General features: G+C 34.3%; 2 protein-coding genes across 2 annotated transcripts; both read right to left on the reverse strand.

Annotated features, from left to right (window-relative positions):
• Positions 1–3,329: 3,329 nt before the first annotated feature.
• LOC123544952 (GDP-fucose protein O-fucosyltransferase 2-like) lies at positions 3,330–10,390 on the reverse strand. The gene is made up of 2 exons (XM_053539993.1): positions 5,585–10,390; positions 3,330–5,505 (listed from the first exon to the last, which is right to left on the reverse strand). The coding sequence occupies exon 1, from the start codon at positions 10,379–10,381 to the stop codon at positions 9,068–9,070; it is 1,314 nt and encodes a 437-aa protein (XP_053395968.1). The 5' UTR covers positions 10,382–10,390; the 3' UTR covers positions 3,330–5,505; positions 5,585–9,067.
• A 426-nt stretch (positions 10,391–10,816) lies between these two features.
• Positions 10,817–12,855, reverse strand: LOC123544954 (F-box only protein 48-like). Its single transcript, XM_045331133.2, has 3 exons — positions 12,723–12,855; positions 11,228–11,352; positions 10,817–10,995 (listed from the first exon to the last, which is right to left on the reverse strand). The coding sequence occupies exons 1-3, from the start codon at positions 12,853–12,855 to the stop codon at positions 10,831–10,833; spliced, it is 423 nt and encodes a 140-aa protein (XP_045187068.2). The 3' UTR covers positions 10,817–10,830.
• Between the last annotated feature and the right edge of the window lie 623 nt (positions 12,856–13,478).

Consider the following 13,478-nt stretch of genomic DNA (forward strand, 5'->3'; position numbering starts at 1 on the left):
GAAATTTAGCCTCGGCACTTTTAAAAACTGATTGTCAGAAAATTTCTGAAGATATGGTCGTATGTCGACTAACACATGTACATCACAGGAGCTCGAGGTCGGGAACGCAGATTTTTCTGCCTTATCCGGCCTTTATGTATTGACAGAGCTTACCACTCTCTTGCACACCGGTTACATTAGCATTCACGTATGGTGAGGAACGAACGACAACTCTGCTTGGAGTATGAGAGGTTACGGCCTTTACGAATATGATCCAAATTTTCCATTATCTCAACTTTTAAAAATTACGTTTAAAAGTTGAGATAATGGAAAATTTGGATCATATTCGTAAAGGCCGTAAGCTCTGTCAATACATAAAGGCCGGATAAGGCAGAAAAATCTGCGTTCCCGACCTCGAGCTCCTGTGCTTTTAATGGTGGAGAAAGACCCCAATTAAGTGTCCCTCCGTGCATTATTTCATCACAAGCGGGCACATAGGTAGAATCACCGACCATCCTAAGACAGGTGAATTCAACGCCCCGCTTTGGAATCAGCGACATTAACCACTCGGCCACGGAGGTCCGAAAAATTAGAGTGAAATGTACCTTTTTTTTTTTTTTTTCTTTTTCAAGGTGAAAAATTCACTGGTATGGAACTATAAAATGTGTAAATCTAGTCAAAACATGAAATAGAAAGAAAATTTGTTTGTTTCACATGTAAAATTAGATATCTTTCACTCATGAACACCATATATCTCTTACATTTTCACACGTGGCTATGCCACTGTCACTCGTAAAATATTGCACCAGGTGTTTACTCGTGAAAGACATTTCTTTCAACAAATATACTTTACGTAGATCTATTAAATATAGAGGTTATTTGTCAGCTGTTGCTGTAAACTTCGTGCAAATTATGATTCTAATAAACAAGAGGACCAAGATGGCCTAATATCGCTCACCTGATTGATATTTGTGACAGTGGAAGTATATCATATGACATACATATAAACAAACGGTCTGGGAATAGAAATGCCTTTGACCTACATTTTTTACCAATTGCAGAGTGGGATACTCATTAAATATGAAGGCAGTGGTGTCGAGTTAGAAATTATCTTCTACTTTCCACCTTTGGTGTCTATATATATATATGTTGTTCACTAGGACAGTGTAATAGATTTTGGCAAGATGAAAAGTAGGTGTCACAGTTGAATTTTAAGGCTTTTTCTGGGCTGTACAGCACAGTCACAATAAAGAGAAAAGTGTTCAGTGCCAATGTCAAAGATCTTTTTATGTATTGTGATCATTTGTAATGTCAAAGCCCTATCTGAATTGTAAAAAAAATCTTTTAAATTACCATATTATGCCTAAACACAGTGAATTTCAGGAATGTCTGAAAATACATTTTATAAGCGATTTTTAACATAGCATACTGGTTTCCAAGCCTATAATTTTTGTTAAGAGTTACACTTGTTGGAGTATAGACGAGCACATGCATTTTTCTAGTAGGGAAACAAAGAACTGAAACAAGTGAATGCCATTTGTAATTTTATATAAAATGTGTACAACACAAGTGATATTTCAAATAGCTGCTGTCAAAACATAAACTGGGGATAATTTGGGGGAAATGCTTGACAGAGTTATGGGTCTTGTTGTAATGACACTGTCTATTTACCCCGAAGACCATGTGTGATGTTTCAGTCCTATACCTGCTATAGTATTGGAGATACAAACTCGCAAACAAAAAATTCTAAGTTAAAAAAGGGGTATACATCTGTCATAAATGAAAAAAATAATTATGAGGATTGATGCCCTTGGTGTAGGGGTTGATAGTAATGAAGTATTCCAAGTTTCAAGTCAATACCTTTGACAATATCCGAAATATTAGATTTTAAATAAAATTTCAACCAAAATCTTTAAGTTAAAAAAATGTGACCTATGGTGAGTATAGTGTTATCAAGGTTTCACAATGATCATCGTGAGCTAAAAACAAAGGGAAGTAATCTGACATGAATCAGAGAAATATCCATTCAAATAAAAATAAAGGGAGGTTGTCAAAAATTCACTCCGGAGTTGTCTACCCTGATTGTCTAGGTCCACTTGATCACATAAAGGAAATTTGGAACCAATCATGCAAGTAGTTACCAAAATATGTTCATTTTAATTAATGAGAAAGGGAGGTTATTTGAAGTAAAAAAAGTCCAGAGATATCTACCCTGATAATCTGTGACCACCTGAAGACATATACTTGAACCTCCAAATCAATCACATACACATGCAAAACAATGTGAAATATAGCATTGTTTGTAAATCAAAGGGCACACAACTCTGGTCCTACTAAACTGATTTAGCTCTTGGAACTCGTCCTAGATATTTTAATCATATACATTCTGTGTAAATATTATTTGCACTGGGGAAAAAATGAAGTTTCTTGTCAGTGTAAACATGGGAAAGTATACCAATGTCTGTAAAATTAAGGGCAAGTAACTCTAGTCCTAATGGTCAGATTTCACTCATAATCAAACTCTGTCTGAGATCTAATGCTCGCACACATTCTGTATTAGGTAAATATGATTTAGATTGCTGAAGGAATGAAGGTGTTATAGTGTAAACAAGGTAAAATATAGGAATTTTTGCAAAATCAAAGGCCCATAACTTTGGTCCTTCTTGTCTGATTTTATTCAAAATTGAACTCATCCAAGATCTTATGGCAATACATATACTTTGTAAATATGTTTTGGATTGGTGAAGAAATGAAGGTGCTAGAGTGTAAACAACGTAAAATATAGCTTTTTTTTGTAAATCAATGGCACATAACTCTGGTCCTACCTGCCCAATTTTTCTCTTAATCAAACTCATCCAAGATCTTGGGATCATACACATTCTTTGTAAATATGATTAGGATTGTGAAGAAATTAAGATGCTAGAATGTAAACAAGGTGAAATGTTGCAAATTTTGTCAATCAAGGGCACATAACTCTTGTTCTACTGGTCCGAATTAGCTAGTAATCAATCTCGTCCAAGATCTTGAAATCATACACATTCTATATAAATATGATTAGGATCGGTGAAGAAATGAAGATGCTAGAGTGTAAACAAAGTGAAATATAGCAAATTTTGTCAATCAAGGGCACATAACTCTGTACAAACTGATCCGATCTAGCCCATAATCGAACACATTTGAGGCCTTGTGACCACAAACATTGTGACCAAATTGGATTAAGATTGCCTCAGAATTGTGGATGCTAGAGTGTAAACAAACTAAATGTGAACAGACTGATGACAGACATTCATCGATCCGTTATAGCTCATCATGTGCCTTCGGCTCTGGTGAGCTAATATAATACTTTGCACTTTTTCATTTTCAATATTTTATTTTCAAATAGTGACATCAGAAAATACCAAACCATCAACACATCATATATAAGTGAATTATCCAAATGAACAAAACAACATTTATTCTAAGTGAAAGCATTTTAGGTACACTCATATCTCAGATTCTTACAATGTTTACACTTGACTTACAACAAGGTATAATTAATTTTCCTTCAAAGATATCCAATGGCCTTCTTCCACTAAAATGTTTTATCTTTTAGATATTTACTTTAAATGTATAAAAATCCTCAAAAAATGTATTTTACTTTACTGAATACATAAATTAAGGACACTAGCTACAGTTTTATAATTTTTTTTCTGAATAATAGATTTTGATGAAATGTTTTGTATTAAAAGATCATGTTATGATGTATTGAAGAATGAAATAAAAATACTAGGTCACCAGCTTTGTTTCAATTTAATTTGCCCCTAGATATGGTGCTATTTTTAACATTTTTCAAAATTTCTATAATCCTAGAATATATTTCAGTAAGTACAATAATCAGCATAAATTTGATATCTTAGCATTTTTATAACGGAAAACAATATATCTATTTGAAACATGCTCAGAGAAATCAAAAGAAAATGATTTTGTAAAGAAAGGAATACTTGTTCAGCAGACCCAAGAGCTATTTTTGCATATTTTTGTCAGTTTTAAGTTGGTACTTCTGCTATTTTATCGAGTTTCACTTAATAGCTAGAATTTAATCAAACGCTGCACAAACCTTTGGTTATGTCAACGTAATCTAAAACAAAAAGAAAATTGATAGGTCACCATATTAGATTTCGCTTAAATCAAATTACAACGAGGTGGGGTGTGGTGGGCATTTATACAACGCAGGTTGGTACGAAATACTCTTTCAGTGTTTGAGCAAATGACCTAGAGATATATCAAATGGCAGATTTCTTAATAAGCTGATTTTAAGGTGTTTCTGAAGCATTTTGATGTCATAGAACGATTTAAGTTTCCGCCTTTCTCCGAACAAAACCTATAGTTTACGAATACGGATGTACGGTTTGGGTACGCTACGGGATTAGAAACAGCTGTAACTCAATGCAGAGTTGGAGCGCTGGTATAAATTACAGACTCCAGTATATGTCGGATTGAAGCAATTTGAACTAAAAGTACTTTAAATGTATATATTTTGTAACCATGGTGATACTAACCTCTAGTCAGTATATTATACATTAAATGCATGGGAACATACAATAATTTGCGAATTTTTGCTGCACGCGACACTAGATAATAACTTTTGGGCATGCGCAGAAGACCGCTCCAACTCTGCAATGAACTACATTGATTAGAAACACAACCAAATTGGCATGGTGTTGGGGTAAATATCGACCCGTCCGGAAAAACTGTAGCGAGTGCCTTTAAGTTTGCATATAGAGTTGCTTTCATAATAAATGTCATGCAGTAACAGCTGATTGTTCAAATAAGTTTGAACCTTTCATCAATCAAGCTAATATTAATGAGCCGCGCCAGGAGAAAACTAACATAGTGGCTTTGCCACCGGCATGGATCCAGATCAGCCTGGTCAGGATCCATGCTGTTTGCTAACAGTTTCTCTAATTGCAGTAGGCTTTGAAAGAGAACAGCATGGATCCTGACCAGACTGCATGGATGCGCAGGCTGGTCTGGATCCATGCTGGTCGCAAAGCCTCTATGTTGGTTTTCTCATGGCGCGGCTCAAATTAGTATAAACTACATGACATATCAAAAATGTTGACATTTCATAAGATTATTTATCTTTTAACAAATTATAACAGTTCTAATATTTTCTTCGCACAAGGGACCCACTACTTGGGACCTTGTCTACCTCAATTTGATATGTATTAACATGAACTTGTTGGCAAGTCTTAAAAACTGCTTGTAGCTGTAAAGTGGGCTACGAGGGTTGTGCCAGAAAATCGCGAACTTTTTCTATTTTTTTTTTTTAAAAATAAGCGACGCATAGAATGCAAAAAAGTATATCTTTGTAAAAATCCATTACACGACCTCCAAATAACTGCCAAGCTTAGAATGCAAAAAAGAATTAGTGCAAATGAACAATCTTTGAAAAATTCCATTACGTGACCTCCAAATAACCGCCAAGCGTAGAATGCAAAAAAGCAACAGTGTAAAAATAATCTTTGAAAAATTCCATTACGTGACCTCCAAATAACCGCCAAGCATAGAATGCAAAAAAGAATTAGTGTAAATGAACAATCTTTGAAAAGTTCCATTACGTGACCTCCAAATAACCGCCAAGCATAGAATGCAAAAAAGAATTAGTGTAAATGAATAATCTTTGAAAAATTCCATTACATGACCCAAATCCAAATAACTGCCAAACACAGAATGCAAAAAGAAGGTCCTTTTTCTAAATTACAAATGAGCTGAATGGTTGGTATTTATTTTTTTTAATTACAATATGCAATATTGCTCAACATCAGAAATCTTAACTAATTGTCAAAACACATAAGATAAGAACAATATAGAATCAACAAAACATACAATGCATGAATACGTTGGGTGAATGGAAAAAACAATATGTAATTATCATACAGTTAAACTCGAATAGCTAGGTAAAAAACTTAAAACAGAAGAAAACAACAATATATTTTGCAATAATATTGAAAATTTTGAAATAACAACAACAAAGCACATATATTATCTAACAATGGTGACCAGTTTTGTACTGGCACTATAACAAACAAAGTTAAATGTAACACCATATACCCAATTGTTTGTCAATTAATAAACATGGGACTTCAGACATTTTAGTATGAGGAGACAATATAAAACGTTAAGATAATGATTAGCAAAAAATTATAAATGGTATGTTTTTGATTGGTCTATTTCATATCATATGGAGAACTGAATGCCTCTCTTTTTTTCTTTTTTATTGTGTTTAACCAACACAATTATAGGTTTCCAGCTTTTGACCATGAAGGAAGACCCCAAGAACATGAGCTTGGATCTGGCTAGAAGCATCAATCTGTAAGCCAGCCGGATGGCTTCGTAACATGACAGAATTCTACATCCCAAGCTAGGTTTCTAGCCAACATGGCAGGAGCTAGCGATTCCAAGTCAGCAACCTTAACTAGCCAACCATACAAGCCCCTCAAATGTCTTTACTAATATTCCTATTGATCAAGGTTGCAAAAGTATTAGAAATGACCACATCTGTTAGTTTTACCTGGATGTTGTTCTACAAGACATTTTAGTTATCCATTGAGTACCACATATCTGATAAAATATTAAGAAATGAAACTTGTATAAATATCTAGCATACTACAGAATCAAAATATGAAAAATGAGTTGTCAATAAGATTGGTTATTTGGATATAAAATGTTATTGCATAGATATACAGTAAGTCACATCACATACATGTTATGTTAATGTACAACACACATATATATATGTTTACTTATACAAGTAGATATTAAAACTGGCAGTAAAAGCAATGTTAGTGTCAAACTAAACAAATTAAAGTATAAAAACTTAATACAAAAAAAAAATGCTCAAAAACACACACCTTGATGTACATGTATATCAATTATGACACTTCATACCATATGACATTTAACAATGTGCCATTTGCATCTATATATCACATACCTGAATTCTAAACATAAATTAAAACTTGCATTAAAAAAAACAACAAATGTAAATGTCTAGACTAGGATTTGTGAAAATTAATTTTAAAAAATGTACTGATTATGTTAATATGACATTTATAAAATATTGATGGTGTTTAATGTTGTCTTAAAACCACTTACTTCACTGTTTGCATTGAAACATTACTTATATGATAACATAATACAGAAAGAGCCTCTTTTGTCAGCTGAATGCCACACAATTAACATTCTGAACTAGCGATTAAGATTAGATACAAACTGGGCCCAGTTGTTCGAAACTTTAACAGGTGATTAAGCTTATGGTTGATTAACTTTTAGGGTTATTTTTCGACATTTTAGAAAACTTAGAAAAACAAATGTATGAGTTAAGAATTCTGAACACTGAAAAGTCTTTACAATAAAACCAAAACATCAAACTGGTGTGTCCCAACAAAAATAGTATTTTGAATCAAAATTTAACCGGCTGTTAATTTAACAGCTTGTTAAAGTTTCGAACAGCTGGGCCCAGGTCTAAAGTACAAATATTTGACACAGAAATGACCATTTGGATAACAAGAGCTGTCGGAGGACAGCAACGCTTGACTATTCAACAGCCTTGTCAACTAAATGAATACAAAAGTCGAAAAAAGCATAATTTTGTAAAAATGGGAGAAAGGGTTATGGAACCTTCATAGTGCTTATCAGCTCATAAAGTGAAAAAGTGCGTGAAGTTTCAATCCTTTCCCATTTATAAGTGGATATTGAAATACCAGCTTACATACAAAAACTTAACCAAAAACTGCTAAGTCGAAAAAGGGGCATAATTTTGAAAAAAATGCAAAGTAGAGTTATGGGACAGATCATGATAGTGAACAAGTGTGTGAAGTTTCAAAAAGTCGAAAAAGGGGCATAATTTTGTAAAAAAGCAAAACAGAGCTATGGAACCTGTGCAATGTAGGTCATTTTATCACAATGAACAAGTGTGTGAAGTTTCAATCCATTCCCACAAGTGGTTACTGAGATACCAGCTTACATACAAAACCTTAACCAACAATTTCTAAGTCGAAAAGGGGGCATATTTTGTCAAAAAGCAAAACAGAGTTATGGAACCTGTGCAATGTAGGTCAGTTTATCACAGTGAATAAGTGTGTGGAGTTTCAATCCATTCCCACAAGTGGTTACTGAGATACCAGCTTACATACAAAACCTTAACCAAGAATTGCTTACATACAAAACCTTAACCAAGAATTTCTAAGTCGAAAAAGGGGCATAATTTTGTAAAAAAGCAAAACAGAGTTATTGGGATGCCAACGCGGATGCGGACGCGGATGCCAACCCATGGGTGAGTCCAATAGCTCTACTATTCTTGAATAGTCGAGCTAAAATTTGTAAAATGCTTACTTTTGAAAAAAAGCACTGACAGCTAGTGTAGTTCCTACAAGTAATAGAAGGGTGGTATATAAACAAAGTGTAATACCGGTACAACACTGTGTAATAAAGTGCATTTCTTGAAATATTATACAGATTTTACATTTACAATCCTGGAAAATGGATTACTTTTCTACACTTTTCGGTTAAATTACGTTAACCATGAATCAAACTTGCATTTCATCAATAATACATCACAAGATAAGAGATAAATAGCGATACTTGAGTCTCAAAATTACACAAGATCACAAAACTGTATGATGCTGATTTACATACTAAGTAAATAGGAGGTCCCTGGATCTTGGCAGCTTTACCCTGCTAAATTATCTCTTAAATGGACTGGTCCATCATTCAATTTTGGACGTACCATTTATTCTTCAAAAGGGTGTTCAAAGAAAAATTACAGAATGAATAGTGAACAATTCAGACCATGATCTATTACCTATCAGACAAATAATTTCAAAGTTTTTAAAATTAAGTGTTCCCTTCAACCATGTATTGTGACAGTTTATTCTTACTGAAATAGAAGAGTTCTCATATTTTTTCCACATGTTTTACCCAGAGATATATTATGTGGTGAACATACTGATAAATCTGTACTGGAGCTTGATAACAGTATCTATGCACTACAATCCTGTCATAATGAAAACAAAAATTGCTTGGTAACTAAACCAGGCCTTTACAGTTAATAAATGATTTTCCATTTTGTAGGCTGCTCACAATCTTTTGGCTCATCATCTCCACAAAACCTATTAAATGTCGTCTCCTGATCAAATCCTAGAATCTCTCTTTCCTCATGGATACGGAATGTAAAAGTTGAAACATGACTTCCAATGAAAACTCGTGCATGAGCACATATCCACTGATCCATTATTGCAGTTGCGCCATCAAAATACTCTGTCATTTCTGGGTAAAAAACTTTATGGTAGTATACTTCATAGCCTTTCATCATCTTTTCAAAATGTGTTAAATCATCACCATTTGCATCTGTAGCTAAAAATAACTTTTTCAGTTTGTACTTCTTCAAGAAAGTTTTGGCTATTTTGGCAGCATTTTCTAAACTAGGCACTTCCTTTGCATGAGAATACAGATAGTCTTTTCTACGAAGATGAATTGCAACATAAGGACCACCTTTTGCATCCCCATGCTTTCGTTTCATCTGAGTCCACACTTCAAGTTCTGTTTTGTCATCTTTATCATTGGAATCTAGTTTTTCTTGTCTGAATTTATCTGCAACATCCCTGAGATGTTTCGAGAAGACCATGCTACGTCGGGCTGTCCACCACTCTCGGGACCACTCACTGTACTGTCCGTGTATCATATTTTCAGCTCTATCAAGGAACACTGACCTTCCTGTTGTGTTTTTCATTAGGAATGGTTTAAATGTCAACAGATATGCTTGAGAAGACATGCACTCAAACTTTTTGGCATACACTTCTTCATAGCCAAAAAACTGTCCACGCCATTTACCGTCGCTGTCCTTCTGGTACCTAGGTGGATCAACACACTCACGAATATCTATCTTTTCTTCCCATTTAGTCCAACCTTCCTTGTATCTTTGTAAATAATAAACTTCATCAATCTCTGGTTTACCTACAGCTTTCAAATAATCTTCAAACTCTATCACTGGAACATGTAATGCCAGACTATTTACATCAAAGAAATATTTCCACTGTACTTTTGTCTGTGCTGAAAGATGCGTTGTCTGCCAATGATAAAGCCTTCCCCATGGAGGTAACACCAATATCCATGGTTCATCTTCATTTAGGAACTTTACAAGATTGGCAACTCTCATGTATACATCTCTACGTAGATTGAACCCCTCTCCAGGGTTTACATCATACAGCAGATAGCGCACAGATTTAGCTGGACCCATCGTAGGTAAATTGTCTTTTGCTTGATACAAGTTCTCTTCATTGTGGGATCTTACAAAACTTGTAAGTGTGAATACAACAGTAACATATACAGTTAAAATGTGCATGGCTCTACATGACACCATTTTGGCAATTAAATTTCTTTTTTTTTGGCAAATGCAAAAAATGTAAAAAAAAAAACTATGACTTTCGAAGTCTAAATTTCAAAATACCTTACAAAAGGTTTTTATAAAAATAACACTTACCATATAAATGATTAACAGATTTACAAAATTTGGTATCACAGGGAAAATTAAAAGAAAACAGTGTTATCACAGCTCTATAGTATACTATTCTAAGCGAGCTTAAGACTTAACAATGGCAAAAACATATAAGTTCTTGGTAAATGCAATAATGAAGGCTCTTAACCTGTGATCTCTAACTTAAATTAACAAACAGAACTCTTTAGTTTAGTAAGAAGAATCGACAATTGCAGAGATTTTTTCCCTATTTACATTAACACAAAATTCTAAAGTAGATGTATTCCAAATGATATGGAAAACTGACCCAGTGTTCTTTAGAATAACTTCCTGTATCAAGACCTTTCCAGTTCCCACTCTAAAATCTGTCCCCAGCTATCAGTGTCAAGCCTACAGAATGGTCTGTCTGGTAGTTCTCTGTAACTTTTCAGATTGCTAAATATTCCTTGTTTCCAGAGATTCTTTATACCATTTGCACCATAATTCTTCTTGAATATTTCCTGAAATAACCCAATATTTCCTTATATTGAATTACTGAAGAACTGAAGATATCGATGGAAAATATACTGCTTGTTACACAGCATGACAGAGTTTAATTGCATTGGAACTGTAGAAACAATGTAGAGATAAACTGCCTTATACACAGATTCCTTTATGAATAAATAATGTGTCTGCATGTTTAATTAAATCAATAAAAAGACCGTGGAATAACAGATGGATGGGATATCTTACTTTCCAGGTGTGACCAGCCCTTTTGTCAGCCTGTATACACTGGTTACTGTTATTAAGAGTAAGGCACTGTATCTTCCACAGACTTTCACTGTTGTTGATTACTTCACACCAGTATTTACATGTCCCTGAAGGAATATACATACAAACATTATGTAGCAAAGTCACGCCTAAAGGTACATTGTAATTTGTATACAATCTCTAAATAGCCAAACCACAATAAAAACAGCAGCTGTTTGTAATACATATATGCTGCCATGATTGCCTGTCAGAGCCAAGTGCCTGTGAGTATGTAATATTTTATGCTGTAACCTTGAACTTTGGCAAAATGACCTAAAAACAGGGGTCATCTACTGACTACAGTCAACTATGAAGTCTGACAGCCAAAGCTTTCACTGTGATCTTGACCATTGGCCTGCTGACCCCCAAAATGATAGGGGCCTTCTTCTGACTACAGTTAATCTTCCTATTAAACTTAATGACTTTAGGCCAAAGAATTCATTATATAGTTATTGTGTGGAAACTGTTTTCAGCCTAAAGGCCATTGTTTAACTGACCATTGACCTACTGCATGACCTCCCTCAAAAACGATAAATATCATCTACTGACCATAGGCAATCGTCCATGATTAGTTTGACCACTGTCAGGCCAAGTATTCTCTAGTTATTGATCAGAAACCAAATGGTCTACCGACAGAAACAATATACACCTATTCTTCAACGGGGGCATAAAAACTGTAGAAACAGAATGGCAGATTTATTTACCGGTAGTTTTAACTTTTGCTCTTGCGGGCAGTGTAAGTAGGATTTTCATTATGAAGTGAGTGCAACTGGAACTCAAGTCACACACCACAACCACAATGCGAGGTCACAGTTTTTAGCTAAACTTTAGAGTGCTAGTGTGAGAAAAAAAATTTAATATAATCATTTAATATAAAGCATAAAGAAGGCCAGCTTTTAGTGAGTTTACCAGTATTCCTAAATTGTCAGGTACTGTAATCCTAATGAAACTGTGCTACAGCTGTCAACACAAATTAAAGATTTATCAAATACCACTTCAGAAATATATAATAACCAAGCAAGCATGCAACTGCAGTAAATAATCTTAAAAATTGCAGTAAATAATCTTAAAAATTGTTTTTATCCTCTACTATAGCTACCTTATAACACATGCAAAAGATTAATTCACCCGTAGACTGGGCTAATTTCCATAACTATATGCCCAATGGCAACATGTCGAGCCCACCCTTTGACCCCTAACTATGACCTTGACCTTTGAGATAGAGTCCATCTCAGTGAGTTAAACATTCATGCTAAATTTAATATAAACAAGATTCCTCAATGCATGTCAAAGTTATGGGCCGGACAAGATCTGACATGACCTTTGAGATAAGAACCTGGGGTATGTCTTCGCTTCCGCAAGCGGGCTCAACAAAAATAAAATCCATAACATACGAAAGTTATCACATATACCGGTATATATTACTTTATTCAGTTACCTATACAAGCTACAATATCCTTTGCTGGCAGGTAGGAGAATACTTGTAGAAGAGTTTCACAGGGGAGATAACTGATAGAACACTCGGAGTCTTCAACACCACACCTTGGACTTGTACATGTGTATCCTGACATTACATGTCTTTAAAACACATATAAACACACATCTGAAATAAATAAGACAACAATAAAATTAAGACATTTTTTTGCAAATGCAAATATTGTAAAAAGACTTTTATGCATTGTCTACTCCATCTGCTAGTATTCTATTAAGTGACTACAATGATCATCAGCAGTCTCGGTCCCTACCTCAGCATCTGCTGTGGACACTTAAGGCAAACAGAGAACAGAGTAGAAATGAGTTCATTCAATTCTTTTGACAATTTCAGAAGACAACTAAGACAACAGTTACTATGGAATTTCAGTAAAGTTACATTAACTTAAAGTTAATACATAAAGTTAAATTATTTTATTCTTCCCATTTACACTGTGAATCAGCTTATTGATATATCATATAAAAGGTAACCTCAGTCAAAACCACATAATTCTCATCAATGCTAACCTATCCATGGATTAAACACTAATCTAAAACAATGAATTCGCTCCAACATGTGCAACCTTCAATCCTTTCCAAACTGCACACAGATAGATCAGTCTGGGTTATATGCTGTATTATCTAAGATTGTCTATGAAGTGGATTGTTGTGCTAATGTTAACCCTGACCCTGCTAAATTTCTATAATGAACTTGTCCATCTTT

This window comes from Mercenaria mercenaria, chromosome 1 (assembly GCF_021730395.1).
Source record: "Mercenaria mercenaria strain notata chromosome 1, MADL_Memer_1, whole genome shotgun sequence".
Classification (NCBI taxonomy): Eukaryota; Metazoa; Mollusca; class Bivalvia; order Venerida; family Veneridae; genus Mercenaria; species Mercenaria mercenaria.